The sequence below is a fragment of the Pipistrellus hanaki genome (assembly GCF_964339955.1).
Source record: "Pipistrellus hanaki genome assembly, chromosome: 2".
NCBI lineage: Eukaryota > Metazoa > Chordata > Mammalia > Chiroptera > Vespertilionidae > Pipistrellus > Pipistrellus hanaki.
In genome coordinates, this window is record NC_140504.1 from 166,196,206 (window position 1) to 166,216,066 (window position 19,861).

Below are 19,861 nucleotides of genomic sequence, written 5' to 3' on the forward strand. Positions count from 1 at the left end.
TGATGTCAGTCCTAGCTCTGTAATAGCCGGGCACTAGGTCTATAGAGATTCATTCATTCATTCATTCATTCATTCATTCATATTTTTTTTAAGCAAAAACTGCTTGAATAGCCCCTGGGCACTGAGCTCTGCCCGGGGATGACTGTGTGGTGTCCCCTGGTCCCTGCTCACGAACTCCTAAGAGGGGGGACTTGGCGGCTCCATTTCATCATCCCGGTGCTGGCACAGCACTTGGCCCAGAAGGGATTTAGGTGAGTATCTGCTGAGTGAATAAACATTTGAGATTGTTTTATTGAAATACTTCAGAGTAAATTTGGAGACAGGCGTTCCTCCACTCAAGAGTAATTTAATAACCACAAATGCCTTTAACACAGTGGGGGGGAGTATGTTTTTCCCTTCTTGCTGCTGTTAAAATAAATGGCATTTTTAATAAAGTGTCCCCATACAGCATACAGAATGTGGCCATGGGATGAAATAAATAAAAATGCAGTGAAATTATGCACTGCAGAATAGACTTTTTCTGGTCTTTTGGTTATTAAATTTAATCACTTCTGAGCTGCGCCCCTGCTCTCTTTCCTAGAGGCAGGTACACTTTTGATTAAAATGTGGGCCCCAGAGCACTTTCGCGGGGAGGGCTCGGCTGCGTCCCCAGAGGAGCTGTGGGGAGCAGGCGAGCGGATGACGGGGCCATGGTGACAGCCACAATGTGCTTCTCACTTGATGGACGTGTTTATCCCCAGACAGAGAGCACCGCAGTCACGGGGCGTATGGAAATCTTGCAATTAAGGCAAAGTCTAATTAGAGACTACACATTCAAAATACAAAGGGACCTCTGAGTGGCAGCCACTCTGGTCGGCTGGGAAACGTGATTATCCCACTCCCGTCCCTGCTGCAGCCACTCTCGGACTGAATGATGGGAGTGAGGGTGCGTCGTGTGGCCGTACATGGGTTCTCCAGGGACAGCTTTGCCTTCCCAGCCCGTGGAGACGGCTCGGCCCTTGGAGAAGAGCTCAGGTTTTGGATCCACCAGAGTTGGCTTTGGGTTCTGACTCTGCCCCTCATTGCCATTCCCGCCTCAGCATCCTCACCTTCCTAAAGGAGGGGTGGTGACCATCTCAAGGTCCATGAAGGGTCCTAAAGGGCTTTGGGGACTCAGTTGAAGGAAGCCGTTCACTGGGCGGGGTCACTGACCTGCCTTTGCCCCAGCCCCGAAGGCTCAGCTCCACAGGGAAACCGGGAGTGGAGGCAGAGGGGCTGGGGGGCTCTGACTGTCACCCCTTCACTGCACCTACAGGACCCAGACAGCCTTCTCTGGGCCTTTCTCTCCTGGAGGACCTGACACTGTGCTGGGCCAGTGGTCGGCAAACTCGTTAGTCAACAGAGCCAAATATCAACAGTACAACGATTGAAATTTCTTTTGAGCCAAACTTTTTAAACTTAAACTTCTAATGCCACTTCAAAATAGACTCGCCCAGGCCATGATATTTTGTGAAAGAGCCACACTCAAGGGGCCAAAGAGCCTCATGTGGCTCGAGAGCCGCAGTTTGCAGACCACAGTGCTGGGCAATCAGTGTTATGAGTCCACAGGGGTGGAGACCTTTCATCCAAATAGTCCCCAGGCACAGAGGCGGCTGGAGGGCTGTGGAGACACCAGCATTTCCTGAGCTTGGACTGCGGTCAAGAGGTGATTTCAAACCTGTCCCTGCCCTCGAGAGAGTCACAAGGAGTCAGGAAGACAGACAGCAAGGAGCACAGAGTGGGTGGCCTCAGTTTACATGCCTACAACATTTTACAGCCTTCAAGGCACCTCTCCCTGGATCCTTGCAAGAACCCGTGGGGGGTCGGGGGAGGGAGGGTTAATTGGAGCTGCAGGGCCGGGGTACAGGGAACCCCCCACCCCGTGACCCTCCCAGGCATAGCTTGGCGGAACTGTTTTGTCTGCTTGTTTCTTCAGCTCTCTTTTTTGTTTGTTTTAAATATTAAAACTGTATAGCCCTGACCGGTTTGGCTCAGTGGATAGAGCATCAGCCTGCGGACTGAAAGGTCCCAGGTTTGATTCCGGTCAAGGGCATGTACCTTGGTTGAGGGCACATCCCCAATAGGGGGTGTGCAAGAGGCAGCTGATCGATGATTCTCTCTCATCCATGTTTCTAACTCTCTATCCCTCCCTCTTCCTCCCTGTAAAAAATCAATAAAATATATTTAAAAAAAAAAAAACACAAAAAACTGTACAGAAGTCTCTGTGGCACTCTTCCCTGCCTACCCTGAGAGAGGCTGCCCCAGAGCCGGGCTGTCTCTTGCCTGCCAAGTTTTCATACCGGGCACATCTGTACATGAACAATCCACAATGTTGCTTTGCATATTTTAAGATTTTACATATGTTGTCTCACACTCTATGAGTTCCATTCCACCACTTGCTTTTTTGACTCCATATTAAGCTTTTGAGATTGATTTATGCTAAGGCACATAGTTCTGGTTCATTTCTTTTGCTGTATGGTATTTCCCCCTATGAAGAAAGTCTGTGTGTATGTGTGTGTGTGTGTGTGTGTGTGTGTGTGTATATGTACGCATGCATGCGCACATGCGCATGCACATGTGTAATTATCGTGTTGTTGTTGGACATGTGCTTCCACTCTTTCCACCAGCCCTCGGTGCTTTACCAGGGACCCATGTACGCGAACATGGCTGGACTCCAGCCAGGGAGGAGGAGCCCTCCTGGGCTTTGCCACCCGGTGCAGTCTGGCCAGTTGGCCCCCTGGGTGGTGAGGACTGGACGGCACAGAGGCTGCGATAAAAGAAAAGTGGGCTTGGCCTCAGGAGGGCCTGGACTTGAATCCTGACCCTCCCGCTTATGAGCTGTGTGACCCTGTGCAAACTCTGAACTCTCCGGCCTGCAGTGTCCTCACCAGGAGAAATGAAGACATAAACACCAACTCCTAAACACCCTTCTGGTGGTGAAAGCAGGACTCCTTCAGTGTGGGTGCGGACAAACAGGAGGAGTTCCACACAGCTAAAGGAAAGCCGCCCTGATCCTGGGCCGAGGGAAGGGCCCCCGGAGGCACCAGCAGTTGTCGGCTGCCCTTCTCACTCTGAGCAAAGAAGTCTGGATGAAAAGCTCAATCTTAAAAACTAAAAAAAATAAAATAAAATAAAATTTTTTTTAAATAAATAAAAACTAAAAACAACAACAACAACAAAACCACACATGCAAAAAAAGGAGGGAAGAAACTAAGCCACCTTATAATCATAAATTAAAACTGCAGGAGCCCACCCCACCTCCCAAACTGGCCTTGGTTTCTCTTCCAGCTGTGCCTTTGGTTGGCCAACATTGGAAGTCTGGGTGGGTGCACTTGGCCTTGGGCCAGGCTCCCTGAAGGGCAGCCGCACCCTGCAAAGCCTACCTGCCCTCCTGGGCCCTGGGGACGGCAACAGGGGGGCTGGGCTACAAAGGGTTAAATCTCTTCCTCCTCCAAGAGGTTGGAGCCAATGAAGCTTTCTGCTTAAATGGCCTATAACCATCTCCCCCAAGCTCCTCAGCTCAGAAAAGTGCACATGTCAGCGAAATAAAAAATAACTTAGAGAGCCACTGGAAAGCACTCTAGTCTCCCTCCTGCATGCAAGGGCCACCTCTCACTGGTGGCTCTTACTTTTCACACCCAGGGCCAGGGGCTTCCCACCAGTTTGCGGAAAGAATGTATCAGAGGTTGAAACCTGCTCCCTCACAGCGGGAGGGGCAGGGGAGCAGGAACTCTGGAGGGGAGCGCCTCCCACCTGGAGTGCCTGTTGACTGCAAACCCTGCCTGGGCCAGGGGGGCTCCTGTCAGGGTCACGCCAGCCTGCAGAAGTCAGCGGGGCAGGCACAGTCACATGTGAGTTATAACTGAGGAAACAGAGGCTCTAGAAAGGAAGTGGCAGATCCAAGGTCCTACACAGGTGTGGCTGGGTGCTCCTGGCTAAACACTCAGCACCCATCTGCAGACAGGAAAGGCCTTGTCTGAGCACCCACACGCTGTGTGCAGCTCTTTATGCGCCAGTCCTGGAACACCAGCACCCCTATTCTGGCTGCATGGCTGACAAATCTGAGGGCTCAGAAGTTTGAATAACTCGGCCAAGGTCATGCTACTGAGAAGCAGTGGAGGAAAGGTCGAAGCCACACTCTCTAACTTCATACCACGCTGTGTCCAGGGCAGCGGGGCAGTGCTCAGGGAAGAGCTGATGCAGAGAAAACATTGGGCTGATGACCTTCTATCTCCTGTCTCTGCCGTCCCTCCATGGGCATGAGGGCTGCACAGCCGAGCTGCTGCCCCAGCCGCCGTGGCCCTGGGCTCTCCCAGCTGGACCACTGCACAGGGTGCTCAAATAGCCAGTGCACCAAGGGGGGGGGGGCGGGGGGGGGGCGCGGGGAAGGGGTTCCTAGCCCAGGCTGGCAGGGAGCACCTGGGAGGGAGGGAGGGCAGGAGGGATAGAAGTACAAGGTCACAGGGAAGTGGCGGCACGCAAGGTTCAGCTGGAGGAAACACCTGTGTCAGGAAGATATCTATGGCAGCTTATAGCACAGTTCTTAGGACACCAGGCAATGGAGCCACTGAGGCTGTGGTGCCAGGCCTGGCTTCTGGTCATGGCTGTGCCATCTGGGACAAGTTACCCAATGTCTTTAAGTCAGATTCCTGTCTGTGAAATGGGAATGGAAATAGTAATCTTCCCTGCAGGGTTGTGTGAGAAATAAAATAATAAGGAGCATCTAGTACATAGTAAGTGTTTAGTAAATATTAATATAAAAGCAATGTCCACTTCTGTATCTCCTTGGATAACCCCAGGTCCTGCGGCAAGGGCCCCTCTGGGAGGGTTTTCTACCTCATTCTGACTGCCTCCCCACCTCTCTATGCAGCCTCCCCCGCACTCAAACTGTCTCACCCAGTTCTCTTTTTCCTTTTTTCTATAATCTTCTTAATGATCTCGTCTTCTGTTTGTCTTCCTGCCCATGCCACTCTACCCCCACTAGAATTTAAATTCTCTGTGGTTTTCTTTGTATCTCGGGTGTTTAGACCAGTGACTGGCATGCAGGGGTACTGGTCAGCGGTGGCTGAGACGGTGTCCTGTGGAATGCAGGATAGAACACAGGGTCTGGGGACACTCGAGGTGTGACTCCTTGGTCCCCGACCCCCGGAGTCTGGTGGAGTGCCGGGCACAGGTAGATGTGCTGCATGTGGAAGATGCATGGAAGGGAGTTAGGCCACCAGACAAGCGATCAACTCACTGCCCTCTCATCTGCCAGATATGGGCTTCGCGGTCATGTTTCCAAGCCCTCCCCTGGTCACACAGGATGGAGTAGTCTCAGAGCCTCCAACGACCCAGCTCAGGAAGGCTAATTAGTGAGTGCACATGGGTCTCTAGGAGAAGACCACATGGCTTTCCTTCTCACTGAACTAAACGTTATGAGTGGTAACTTGGTGAAGATACAAAAGATCATATTTGTCCTATAAAACTGAGAGGAAGGATGTATCATGATAACAAATTCCATAAGGATCTCAAATACCCAAATGTCTACACAGACAATTCACATTGGATGAAGTTGAAAAAGCACATCTGCATCCATAGCTAATTGGCCAAACTTCTTTACAAATTCCAAATACTAATGAGGTTGTGGGGAAATGGCACATGCACGCCTACCCTGCTGGAGATAGGAACTCACGTTTTGGAAAGCAATGTAACAATACACGTAAAGGACTCTAAAAATGCTCTTGCCCTTTAACCCAATTGACTCCTACCTATAGGGAATTTTCTCTAAGAAACCAACAACCATCGAGGATCATGGCAACATTATCTCTCATATCAAGAAAATAGACAACAAAACACGAAGTGAGGAGATAATAAGGTAACCATGGCCCCGTGCTGGGGAGGGCATGAAAATGGCAGCCACACAAATCAGGCCGCTTAGGGGAGATGCTTACCTTACCTACAATGTTACAGGGACAAAGCATGATCATGGAAGGCTGGCCGGCTGCCATGAACAGAGACGGGAGGGACAGACCCACGGAAAGAAAGGAGGGGTGTCCAGGAGTGATTGTGCAGCTGGGCTTGTGCCTCTTGGTTCTTTCTTTTTCTTTTTTCTTTTCTTTCTTTCTTTCTTTTTTTTTTTTTTGGCTTTCCTCAGATTTTGTTTTATATTTTAAACACAAATGGAAAAGAAGATCTCAACCAGCTGGAATGTTGGCTGAAACCAACACGATGAAATGGAACAGAGATAAATGCAAAGCTCTGTATTTCATTTAAGAAATATATTGAAGACACACAATGGAGGTGCGAAGGGGCATAAAGAGCTGTGAGAATGAAAAGGAGAAGGAAAAAGAACACAAAAAAACGCTCTTGCGGTGGCTGCAGGTCTGGCTCAGTAGGCCAGTGTTATTACCGTGCACTGCGTGACAGACCAGGTGACCAGGGCAATGCAACGTTTCCTCTCTCCTAGTACTCAGTGAATTCAGGATGTGAATTTGATGTGAATTTCTCTTGTTTCAAAATCTATGCTCTTTCTCTTAAAATGCAGTGAATGAAAGGGACAAGTCCTGTGAGCCAAGAAGAGGGAGCACAAACTACTAGCTCATAGGACGGTGGGCTTTGGTGACCATGAACTCGACATGAGATCATTCTACCACTACAAAAGCTCATGCAAAGCTAGGCCATGTGCAGTCCAGGAGTAAGAGGTAACAACTTGCCCTCATTAGTGCTGGCCAGGCCCTTCCTGGAGGCGTGTCCAGTCCTGAGCCCCACCACACAGGGACCCATTTATGAAAGAGCAACCATCTGGTCAGAGTTCTCAGGGTCGAAGAATGAAGACGCTGAATGCCCCGGCGCTCTACTCACATCCTACTCTATAGTCCTGATGCAACCTGGCGAGGGGGGTATCATATTCTCATTTTTAAATGAAAAACTAAAGCTGAGAGGTTAAGAATTTGTTCAAGATCATATATTAATAAGTGGCAGTCAGCATTTAAACACACAGCTTTCTGAGTCCAGAGTCTCTGGTCCTGGCTGGGCAGTTGGGTAGAATGTCGTCCCGATATGCCAAGGTTGTGGGTTTGATTTCAGTCCAGCCACATACAAGAAGCAACCAGTGAATGCATAAATAAGTAGTAGAGCAACAAATATTTCTCTCTCTAAATCAATCAATCTAGGGTCTCCACTGTTTCCTGCGCAGTGTCCCTTGTGTGAAAAATGATAAAACAGAACTTGACCTACTTATTAGTCGAAGCAAAGACATGACTACCACCTTCAACTCTCCCAAGGGCTCTGTGTGGCTTCAGTGGAGAGACCTGAATGATCTGAGAGGTCTCAGGGTGCTCCAGGAGAGAGCATCTTAGTAATGGCAGTGTCCGCGTAGACTCTCTGGTAGGAGGATGAATTCCCACTCTTGGAGGTAGGCAAGCATGGTGTGGAAACCAATGGAGAGAGATCTGGGCACAAGACCCATAAGTTCACTCTTTTTTTTTTTTAATATATTTTATTGATTTTTTACAGAGAGGAAGGGAGAGAGATAGAGAGCCAGAAACGTCGATGAAAGAGAAACATTGACCAGCTGCCTCCTGCACATCCCGGGGATGTGCCCGCAGCCAACGTACATGCCCTTGACCGGAATCGAACCCGGGACCTTTCAGTCCGCAGACCGATGCTCTACCACTGAGCCAAACCGGTTTCGGCTATAAGTTCACTCTTGACCCTTAGCTTCCATGAGTCTCTGAAACTGCTTGGCAGAAACTGACCAATCCCTTCAAAAGACATGATAACAGTATCTGCTGGTATGTCTATTTGCCGACATCAAAGTGAAAATTATATGCCCAGAGTAAACACGTTGACCCAGACAAAACTAAACACAGAAAATGAAATGGATTCTACTGGAGATGCTTGTAGGTTAAGCTATTAATTTTTGCTTCCAATAAACCAAACTCTGGAGAGACGTGTAGTCTTGGAAGTAATCAAAGAAAACATAATGTGGCACTGGTTTCACCTAAGTTGGCAAAATAATGTAAACAATGGTCACACCCATTATGTGCATCAAAGAATATAAAAATGTCACTCCTTTTGATCCAGGAAAATCAACCCTAAGAAAGTGATATATATATATATATATATATATATATATATATATATATATATATATATATATATGTGTGTGTGTGTGTGTGTGTGTGTGTGTGTGTGTGTGTATATATATATATATATATATATATATATATATATACTGAAAACAAAACTATTCATCAACAACCTAAAAATTCCAGGAAGGCAAATGGGCCAGCTGGGTGGCAGAGGTGGGGCTGAGGCCCGTGTGCACAGGAAAAGGCCTGTGAGTACTGGGCACTATTGGTGAGCATAAGGTGTCTGGACAGCCAAAGGCAGGTATGAAAGCCAAGGTCAAAACAGGTCAGACACAAGATAGGAGTACACTCAGGTGAAGATTGAATGGGCATAGAGGGAAAGGGAGGGGAGGGGAGGGTGGGAGGGGAGTGGAATGGAGCGGGGGGAAGGGGAAAAGAGGGGAGGGGAGATGTAGGTTGCTGGCCATTTACACACTCTCGCGGCGGCACTTTAATTAGTCTCAGTCCTCCATAATTGAACATTATTTTCTCCGTTTTGCAGATGAAGAAGATGGTGTTCAGAAAGATAAAGTGAGTCACTCTAAGGCGGGTAGAAGGTGCTGGAGTTGGGAATTGGACTCCCATGCAATGACCTCCGAAACCAAGCTCGCTCTACCAGGCGTGCTGGACCGAAGTGTGCAGCACGGCCTCTTATGAACGGGCAGCCCCGAGGGTCAGCCACACAGCTGGCCAGATGTTTGATGGCTGTAGCTCGATGTCTGTCCACTGAGTGAATGTTGGAACTGTTGGCAGTAATTTCCCAGAGCAACAGGAAAGAGTGTTAAGCGGAAAGGAAAGGACACAAGCCCGCTGTACGCTATGATCACAGGCGCATACAATACACATTCGCGCCTTGGGAAGACCGGAAGAGCCACAGCACAACGCTTGCAGCAATGCAAGCTGGGATGTTTCCCCTACTTCCCCCAAATTTCTATAAAGTGGTTTTCCTTTGTAATTACAAAAATGGCATGATTTAGAAATGGACCCAAGAAACCCTTTGGCACATAGCAGTCACTAACACACTTTCCTCAGCCAGAAAATACAAATAAGCCACATCCTCATGTTTCATCTGCGACAGGGGACTTACCCCCAGGGCTTCTGAAGACAGTGCCTGGCCTCATTGGTTCAGGCCCTGCCGGCTCAGTAGTGACCTCCTGTCCCCCACAGCTTACTGGCACCGAAAGAAAGGGATGGAGAGAAAGGATGAAAGTGAGAGATCATGGGTGCCCAGGCTGGAAGCCACCTTCCGCATTGTGGCCAACTGAACAGCATGCAGTGGGCATGAAGGAGGGCTCTCAGCAAGGTTCAGGCAGATCCTCAGCTCTTGGGAGAATTTATTCTCAATTTCAGGTGTCTTCAGGCACGTTAGAGGGAGCACGCTGTCTCACTTCGGAATCACTCCTGTTGGTTCTTAAAGCAGGATTTCTGTGACACTAGTCTTGCTCAACAGCAGCCCTGGTGCTGAAATACAGCTGCCCGGCTCCCTCTCCCACCAAACCAGAGCCCAGGAATCTGTGTTTTAATCACCTCAGCAAATCCTTAAGATTGGGAAAGTTTAGGAAATCCTCGTCTAACACAAAAACCACTTGAGTTTTGCGAATGTAATAAACTGTGAACCCTCCTAATTAGTGCTATTCCCAGTCCCTCCAAATGGCTTCCATTAATGGGAATGATTTCCATTGACTGGTTGCTTAGGCCAGGCCTCTCCTGAACATGCCTGAGATGACACAGCTAGATTCTCAGCGCAGACCATAATGCCCACTCACCTTTCGAGGAAGAGTGAAAAGGGCAGACATTGCACAGACTTGGATCTGACCCAGCTCCCCTCCTAACTCTGCCCATTTCCTCATTTGTGTGGGTGTAAGAACATGGCCTTGCCCTCATCTAGCAGTAACAGTGGATGCTCAGGTACACAGCGGATGCTCAGAAACCTCTCAGTAACCAGCGTGTCCAGCGTCCCCTGCTCCCATCAAAATTGGCTCTCAGGTGCTTCCTTGCCACACCCACTTCTGATTTCATCCCGCCTGACAAGCTAAGGGTCACTAGCATGCGTGTGGCCTGTAGAGACTCACAGAGCCCTTTCTCCAGGTGCCACCTGGATCCCTCCCCATGACAGCTCTGTCTTAGGGATCATTATTTCCACTTTAGAAGAAACAAGCCCCGGAGAGATCAGGCAATCTCCCAGAAGTGGTAAAGTCAGGATTCGAACTCAGTTCCCAACATCTTTCACAACCCTGCTCTCTCCCTAGTATGTGCATCATACATCACACAGAGCACTCTCACCTCTGTCGTAGCAGTTTCTAAACATAGATCTCCACGCTATTTCTCCACCTGTCTAAAAGCACCTATGGAGAGGCTTCCACTGTATCGGTCTCTGCAGAGAAGTGCACAGCTGTCTGGCGCTTGTGCCTTTGCCTTGCTTAGCGGGGAGGGATGAGCTCCAGGACGACGCATCCTCTTCCAGTCTCTCATGCATCCCGTATGACACATGCCCAAGCCACCCCATGCCACTAAAATGAGCACATCTGATAGCAAGAGTTTATTGAACACGACTGCCCCTAACCTTACTGACCTCATGCAATGAGGATCCTACAGTAGACGTTTAGGAAAGTTCTGGCACATATTTAGTATCCATTGTTGCTGCCATTATTACTATTAATTATCCATATAGCCTGTGCCATAGGCATTATTTTCCTCATTATACTGATAAGCACTCTGAGAAGTTAAGTGATTGGTCCAAGATTACATTGCTAGTTTGGGGAGAGCTAGGAAAATACCAGTAAAGAAAATTCACCTCTATATCCTATTAGCGAGCATATAGTAGTTCACGTTATAAAGGATTATTTTACTTACTAGAATAAAATTCCTCAGAGGCAGCCACCTCCCTTCTTACGCCCTCAGAGGGTCACCTCCTCTTACACTGAATATCCTCAAGTAAAGGACCCTGAGCTTTTGCTTACAGACCAGTGGTTTTATGTTCTAGTAGTGGATAATCCATTAGACAAATAAGAGGCCAACGTTTTCAACCAATGCCTAAAAGCCAATAACCAAAAATTAAGAAAAAATAATGATGCCAACATTTATTATATATATATTAAAGATGTAATATGCAAATGGTCATTACACTGTGAAGCATAATGACTGACCACATAACAACCAGATCACTGATCAGCAGGAGGGTGAGGCAGTGAGCTACAAGCAGGCAGTGGAGAGCTACAGGAGGGGGCAGGACAGCAAGCTATGGGGGGAGTGGTAGAGGTGGAGGGAGCTACAGGAGGGCGGGATAGCGGGCAGAGAGCTTCTGGAGGGTGGCAGTGAGCTACTGGCGCACAGATGTGCCATAAGGAATATATATATTAGGAGCCCTGTATATATATATATATATATATATATATATATATATATATATATATACACACACATACACACACACACACACACACACACACACTAATATATATACTAATATATATATTCCTTATGGCAACTCTGCAAGGTAGATATCATCTCCTTAGGAAACAGAAGAGGTGAGGTTAAAACCAGAGCACAGGGGGGCGCGGTTTGGACCCCAGGTGCTCGCCATTCCCAATGTACCAAGCGGACTTCACAAGGCATCACAGAGAGGAAAGTGCAAATCAGCAGGAAGATCAAAGGTGGTTTGTCAGATTGCGCACCAGGCACCTTGGAGACTCAGCTGCTGAATGAGATAAAAACTATGTAACATGAAAGATCGCTTGAGATACAAGATAAGAGAAACAAACTGAGAGCAGGTGACCTGCCCCCGACTTCCCCATGGCAACCCTGGGCCACATCTAACATCACTGCCCCCACTCGGCTCAAATTATCCGGGAGCCGAATCTCTGGTCACCTTGAGCGAGAAAGGCGACTGGTCCTAGATCTGTCCTTTGAAGCAGGAGGGAGCAATCTGCTCTGGAGACAGCCCTTCACAGCTGCAGTCAGCAGCACATCCCTTACGAACTCTCCCTCCCTCGGCCCCAGTGTTCCTCCCTCAAACACTAGTCGCCTCCACTGTACATTTAATATCCTTAAATAAGTGAGGATAATGATGATCTACATCAAAGAATTCATGAGCTTTATTATAGAACAAAATAGAGAAACAGAGATAAAAGTCCTTGAATGGTAAAAATATCAGTTTGAATTCTGGGTCAAGTGACAGGCAGGTCAGAGACACTCCATCCCCCGCCGAAAGGACGTTTTCCCATCCCCGGAACAACACCGGGGCCGGGCAAGCCCGAGGCTCAGCACATCCATCTGCCTTCTTTGAAGTGGGAGGTCCAAGTTCAGCACAAGCCGCGACCCCGGAACCCCACTGGCTCCCTGCCACGCGCCACCGGCGCTGCGGGTCTGATCCGGACGGCGCCTTGGCCCGCAAATCACACGCCGCACAAGGAAAACGAGAAGGCTTTATGAAAAAATCCAAAGTTTATTGCAAATTGTATTTTGCTTCCCTTCGCTCTTCGTTTTTACAGGATTTATTGATATCCATGATCTTCTCACAGATGTACTTGTTGACTTTGGAGAGTCTCTGTGCAATTTCTGTTTCGTCCACAGTCTCTTGTGCTATTCTGTCGTATAAACACTCTGGACAGGGGAAAGAAACAGGAAGGCCGAGGATTAATGGTGAACTCGAGGCAAATCTTTGGAGGGGGGAGGGGGGAGGGGAGATGTGATTCTGACATTTCCCAAATACCAACTCACTTACCTGGCATAGCAATATCTTCAGATTTTCAGACAAAACCCATATACAGTAAATGTATTCTTTAAGCATAATGATAAAACACCTGTGTGGCTGCGCCCCAGCTCCCTCCGAAGCCCCCAGTGCCCTCCCCCTCCCTACCCTCTCCTGTCCTCACAAGAGGTAACCAGTCTTCTGCTTTTCTTTTTCTTGTAGTGTTAACACAAATGCACACATCCTTAAATGAGGTATTGGTTCCTTTCCCCAGGTTTTTTTTTTCTTTTTCTTTTCTTATTATAAGTGTGCCCATACTCTCTAGAATCTGACTTCCTTTTCCCCTCAACATTAAAGATTTGAAATTGACCCGTGTTCAAGTGTAAGTTGCTGGTCATCCATTTCCCTTGGAGAGTGGTGCCCTACTGTGTGACTATGTCACAGCCTGCGCTGCAGTCCACAGCCAGTGGGTACCTGGGTGGTTTCCAGGGTTTTGCAATTGCCAACACCGGGCGCTGTCTTGGGGCACCTGTGCTGGAGGTCCTCCAGGGCGGCCCGGGAGAGGGGCTGCCGTGTCAGGGTGTGTGCACAGTCAGCTTCACTAGGCGATGCCCAACTGTGTTCCCAAGCGGTCCAGCTGACGGGCACTCCCAGCAGTGTGTGCGGGGACTGGTGGCCCACGCTTTCCGCTGGACGTGGTCAGTTGTCAGGTTTTGATAACAGGGCGGGTGGGAAGTGGTGTCTCACTGTGTGACTGACAATGAGGCTGAGCACAGCCACTTTCTGAGGCTGCCATTTGCTGAGCTGAAGAAAGGGCCTGACGTCCAGCCTGGGGACCTGGTGCCAGTCATTAACCAGATCCTTCTCTCGCAAACAAGGACAACAAACCAAGGGTGTCTTTTTAAGGCTGCCTTGAGGCATCTGAGATAAACTTTTTGCAAACCTTCTTCAAACTGTAAAGAATACTATACCAATATGGGGCTGTTACAATTATTTTATGTATTTATAACTGTTCATTCCCAGCACCTAGCATTGTGCTCAGAACAGGCAAGGTTAGGTACATATCTGTTAAATTAATGAATTAACGTTTCTCCAGCAAAACCGGAGGGGACATAAAAATTCTGGACATAAGAGGGCGGGGAATATACCACTAGGTAGTCAGCATGGGCTAGACTTTTAATTTCCTTGAGTCTAAGCTTTCTTACTTACAAACCAGGAATTGCCACCCGATCTTAAGAAATGGCCATGGAGAACACACAAGATCTGTGTACAGGTTATCCTCAGAGGTGCAGAATGTCAAGGCTGGGAGGGATCACAGAGGCTTCCCTGTGCTAACCCTGCACGTACAGGCCAGGGGCCTGAGGCCTGGAGGAAGGCAGGAAGGATGGGCAGAATCCACTGCTGCCCCCTCTCAACGCCCCCAGTCTTTCCAGGCATGCGGCCAGCCTGCCTTCTGGTGCCATCCTGCTGCAGGTGCACATGCTGTGGGCGCCCTGTCTCTGGGGCACCCCCCCTCCCATCCCACCTAGGGCTTTGCATAGGCAGACTTTAAATACTTTTCATGGACCTCTACTACACCTGAATAATCTCCACTTCCTCTTGGCTTGGTCTTTCTATTGGGACTGAGACAAGAAGGTAGGGGCCCTGTCTGTCCCCCTTCCAACCTCTGCTATTATCCACCTGAAGTGCCTCTTCACTCCAGTCCCACAAACCAGTGTCTTCATTCTTCTCTTCCAAGATTACCCCGATCCAGGCCTCCTCCTGCCTAAATCCCACACATTCTTCCCAATTCAGCCTTCTTGGAACCTACCAGTGTGAGTTAGGAGACTCCACTCCGCCTGCAACCTCTGTGCTCCCACCCTCACCTGGGTCTTTCTCTGCCCAAGCACTGATCACAGTAATAAGACTGCAACCACACTGTCCTCCTACAGAACAGAGCACGTGGCATCCCCTGTCCAGGCCCGGGCAAGAAGGAAGCAGTGACTGCTCGCACCTGAAGCAAATGAGGGAGACACCTGCGCTGAGGACAGTTCTGAAGTCCAGCTGTTTGGCTCTCAGCCTAGCTGCTGTGCACCCTCTGGTGGGAACCTCTCTGGTCCATTTCACTACCTAGGAGAGCAGCATGTCAGATCAGATAACCCAGGGACATTCCTCCAGAAGGTCCGGAGGTGGTAAAGAGGCAGAGGAGAGAGGAGCAGAGGAAGGAGAGCAGGTGTGAGGGCCCTCAGAGCCCCCAAGGTGAGCTGCAGACGATGCAGGAAAAGGGGTGCAGGCGGAGGGAGACTTCAGAGGGGCCTCTGCAGAATTCCAATCATCATCATCATCGTGTGCCGGGGTGAGAGTGCTGAATGGCCCCTTGGGGTGAGGAAAGGCTTTCCTGAGGCTCCAGATATTAATCATATGCGGTTGCCAGGAGCATCTCCCTCTGCGAGGGAGCCTGCGAGATTATTGCTTAATTAACGAGGTTTATAATGGTGCTAATGTGTCCTATTAAGAAAGTTATAAAAATTAACCAGAACTTAGGGCTGGGCTGCTTGGGAAAACTCTGCCACTCTGCAGAAGGTCACTTGACCTCAATAAGGTTGCACTGTCATTCCGGAGCTTGTCCTACCCTCCAGCTTTCATCTTTCTAAAGCAGGGTAAGCGTCCATGCCACCCCCTGCTATCCAGGAAGAAATGATTCTAAGATCAGAGAAGAGATGATTCTCACCAACCCTGTGAGCGTCAAAGCTTTTGTCATGTTTATACTGCACACATGGCTGAATGTGATAAAATCATACAAAGCAAATACAATCTCAATCCAGCAGACAGCTTGCGTGGGGAAAGCCAGTCAAATGCAGTCTGGGAGAGCTCAAACAATCAGGCCCCAAATGGTGAGTGTGTGGTGGGATGGGAGAGAGCCCTCAGACCTGTCTGGCTGCAGGAAATCAGTCAGTCAGCAATGTCTTCAGTAAGATAGGTACTGGGGCAAGGCACCCCTGCCATCTCGGTCTGCTCGGCTCTGGTCTGGCCAGTGAAGGCCTTGAGGGAGTCAATTTCCTTTCACTGAGTGCCAGGCAAGCACTTCTCGACTCAAAGGGGTTGCTGGGCCAGGCTCCCAGGAGGCAAAGCCACGGACAGAAGAGCAGAGAGGTAGGCACAGGGCACTCGGGACTAAGAGGCTTTCTGAAGGAAGGTTCTCTCAAGCAGACCTGGGTGGTGAGTAGCAGAGAGCCGGGCAGAGCCACATGGACGTAGTGTGGGGAGCATGACCTGTGACCTAGGCCCTGGGAAAGCATCCACATTCCCTAACGTGAGAGAGAATAGGCTTGTTCAGGGAATGCAATAGTTCATATGACAAGAACTTAAGAGTTCGAGGGAATACTGCTGAGAAATAAGGCTGCAGCTACAGCCAGCGGCCACATTATAATGGTGCTTGTATGACACATTAAGCAGCTTACCCTTTATTAATGGCTATCACAGGTGATGGTAACAAGATCATATTTTTGTTTCTAAAGATCATACAGTTACACAATGGAGAGAAGGGTCTGGAAGCTGCTGGAGTAGTGCAGGGAGAAGTGGTGTGACCTGGACAATGAGGGGGCTGTGGATGGAGAGGACAGGGTAAGAGGTACTGGGGGAAGAACAGAAAGGGAGTGAGGCATCAAGGATGAGGCATCTCAGGATCCCTGGTTGGTGGAGCCATTCACCAAGAAGGGAGACACAGAGGGCAGAGGCTTTGGAGAAAGCCGGAGGAGAGACCAGTGAGTGGGCAGCTTTGCCAAGGCCATGGGACACCCATGAGGAGACAGCCAGTGGGCACCTGGGTGGGAACTTAGAAGTATGGACTGAGATTAAATACAGATGTAGGAGTCATCCTTCATTGACTCAACAAATGGTTATTGAACATTTGATAGATGCTAGCCCTCAATACTCTGCCATAAAGCTTATGTTTTAATGGGTGTGGAGGAGAAGGACAATTTTAAGTAAATAAACCAGTAGGAAATGCTATGCAGACATTTTAGGGTGATAAGATAGCAAGGAAAGGCTGCACTGGACCGGGCAGCTGGGGAAGGGCTCCCCGAAGGACAATGGGGAGGCAGGACAAGCAGATGGGAGAAGGCACTGCTGGCAGTGGGATCGGGAAGGCAATGGGAGAAGGCCTGCGTGGTTCGTGCATAGGAGGAAAGGGGAAGTGGTGAGAGATGAGGTTGCAGGGGTCAGCAGGCATCAGCCAGAATAAGGAGCCCAGGACCATGGGCTCAGTGAGGGCAGTGGTAACAATGGCCCATGAGCTGGGCTGAGGAAAGCTTTGTGGACTGAGTGAGGAGAGGGCTGGAGACAGAGGAGAGGGCAGTGGAGGAGGAGCCCACTGGTGGATGAGAAGCAGACAGGCAGGAGGGGACCAGACTGTGCAGGCCGGGGTTCTCAGTAAAGGAGGCGTGGTCATGTCCAGCAGTGCTGGGAGGAGGTGAAAGATGTGGCCGGGCTTAGTAAGCAGAAGTCATTGGGAGAGTTGGCAAGGGCAGATGAAGTAGAGGGCTGGGGGTGGAGGCCCCATGGCAGGGGAGTTGCTAGGCAGTGAGTGGAGTGAACATAGGCAGTGAGTGTGGGTTACTCTTGCAAGAAACCTTCATGTGAAAAGGAAGAGATGTGGTGGCAGCCTGGTGATGGCGGTGGCCTCTGGGGAGTGTTATGTTTGTTTTGTAAATGAGTGATCAAAGTATATTTAAATCATGCGGGGAAGGAACCAGTAGAACAAGAATGTAATTGGAGGAACAGGTACTCAGGAAGGCAGGTGGGCTAGGGTACAGATGAAAAGAATGCCCAGCCCCAAGTGAGAGAAGGAAACTCTTCTTTCCAGACAAGAGGCAGGAGAATGGGGGCTCCAGGTAAGCCTGCCCGTGTGGCATAGACCTATCACCTGAATGGGTTTAAAGCACAGTGAAGATGTCTATTCGGCCCATGGGGAGGCAGATAAGGATGTGATCCTGGCTTTACAGATGCAGACACCAGCCATCTACTTGGTACCCACGCTGCACTAGGCTTGGGGAAGCAAAAGGAAACGCTACGAACCAGGGTGAGCTCCAAGCTAAGCCAAAGCAGAGCTGGGACTCAACACCAGGCTTCTGACCCCTGCCCCCAGTTCCTATTTCCCACCACATTGCACAGGGAGCCAACGGGGGAGGCCTCACAGCTGAAAAGCACTGAACAACCATGAACTTCCACACAGAGGCAGCTCACTTGTCAGCAAAGGCTGATAACTTCTCACACCTCAAACATAACTATTTCCAAACTTAATCCTAGACTAATGTAACCAGATTTTAACATTGGTAAAGCGGGACACCATTGACCGAGAATGGGGGGCGGGAGGGGTGGAGGGGGGGGGGGGGTTCTTGATTAAAAATTTTGGAGCAACAAAAATTTTCACAGAACGCAAAAATAGTATCATAATATATTTTTTAAAATTTCAACATAAGTACAATTTACAAATATGTATAATAAATAAATAAAAATTATGTATAGTATTATTTTATTCTTTGGCATGTTTCTCATTTGAGTGAATTCTAACAACTGATCAACAATGTGAACTTTGATAAGCAGTTCTCGATAATCAGTTCTCAGCAATGATTATTATTAAAGTTTAACATTATAAAATTAGCAAAAATAATATAAAACTCACATCCTGGCTAAATAGCTACATGGCTGCCGAAAACCGTATATTCCCTTCCCGTTCTCCCGCTGTTCCCTAGCTTGTCTGCATTCTTTCCAAAAATCGGGACTGTCCCACCAAAAGCGGAATGTCTGGTCACCTTATCCTAGACAGTCCTCTTAACTGTCCTAAGAGGCAGGTTTTCAGCTGAGGAAACAGACATGGAGATCAGGTCGTAAGGTTTCCTTGGTCAGCCCTCCTTTCCTGTGCTCCTACTGTGTGCAGGCCCTGTGCTAGACATGAGGACCTGGAGATGAAGCTGGTATAGTCAGACTAGTGCCTGAGGCAGATACACAGCAGGAGACTTCATACCCCGCAGCGATAGTGGGGTGGCTAGTCATGAGGGCACCTGGGACCTGCTGAGAGTCGCATTCCAACATGAATAATGGAAATAGAATTCTGCCACCTATCAGGTGGGCCAGGGCTGCCTCCCCTGGAAGGAAAGGGGAAGTGGTGAGAGATGAGGCCTCTATCTAGGGTGACCGCTCAAATTAAGCTCCACCATTTCAGACAGCGGGCCGACTGAAGGTTACCTCTGATTGAATAGAAGTGGCTGCCTAAATAAATTAATCCTGAGTCAGCCAGGCAAGGCGGGCAGCGTGCTATACAGTGCAAGCCCCAGGCCAGGGCCTAAGGGGAGTGGGTTAGAATCCAGGCATTGAAACCTTATGGCTGTGACCTCAGGCTGATCACCATGTCTGTGTCCTGCCTCCTGACCTCCAAAATACACCCAAATCTGGTCATTCTTCTCTCAGTGCTAACCTGACTCCATGCTATCATCACCTCTCCCGAGACCACTACACCAGCCTCCTAAACGATGTCCCATTGTTAGCAACCACTAGAGCATTCTGCCACCTGCACTCCCCTGGCCTCTGTGAGCTGTGTTATCTGCGCAGTAACTGGCTGTTTAGGACAGTTAAGAGGACTGTTCACATGTGAGGCCCTCACTGCCTTCCTCCTGTTAAGTGGATAAATCCAGCCTGCTCACCTCGGCCTTCACAGCCTCAAGACTGGCTCTGGCCCACCTTCCTGACCTCCCTCTCCCCTCATTCACGATTCCAGGGCTGCCAGGACTTCTTCACCCCTTCAGCATGCTGGCCCTTGTACCTGCTCTTTATTCTGCCAGTTCAGCACCCTGGGCTGCCCCTTGCACATCCTGTTCCCAGCTCACATTCACCTCCTCAAACAGGCCTCCCACCACCAGCCGCACAGCCCTCTCCTTCCCACCTGAAATGACCTTGACTGTTCACAGACACAGCTGCCAGCGCCCCGACCTGCCACGGGGCCTGCTCAGTGTGTATGTGGGGTTGATTGGGCACTACTTTCTTACACGTGCCCGGCTCCGGC

General features: G+C 49.3%; 2 protein-coding genes across 5 annotated transcripts in view; both read right to left on the minus strand.

Annotated features, from left to right (window-relative positions):
* The window catches only part of AGBL4 (AGBL carboxypeptidase 4), an 892,605-nt gene that overhangs the window by 142,774 nt on the left and 729,970 nt on the right, over positions 1–19,861 (minus strand). The gene's annotated exons all lie outside the window — the stretch shown is intronic.
* BEND5 (BEN domain containing 5) overlaps positions 12,209–19,861 on the minus strand; it is a 49,139-nt gene continuing 41,486 nt past the window's right edge. For all 4 annotated transcript variants that reach the window (XM_084872916.1, XM_084872917.1, XM_084872919.1 and 1 more), the window contains one exon: positions 12,209–12,734. In XM_084872916.1, the coding sequence (XP_084729042.1) occupies positions 12,577–12,734 (158 nt within the window). In that variant the 3' untranslated portion in view covers positions 12,209–12,576. The remainder of the gene's footprint in view (positions 12,735–19,861) is intronic.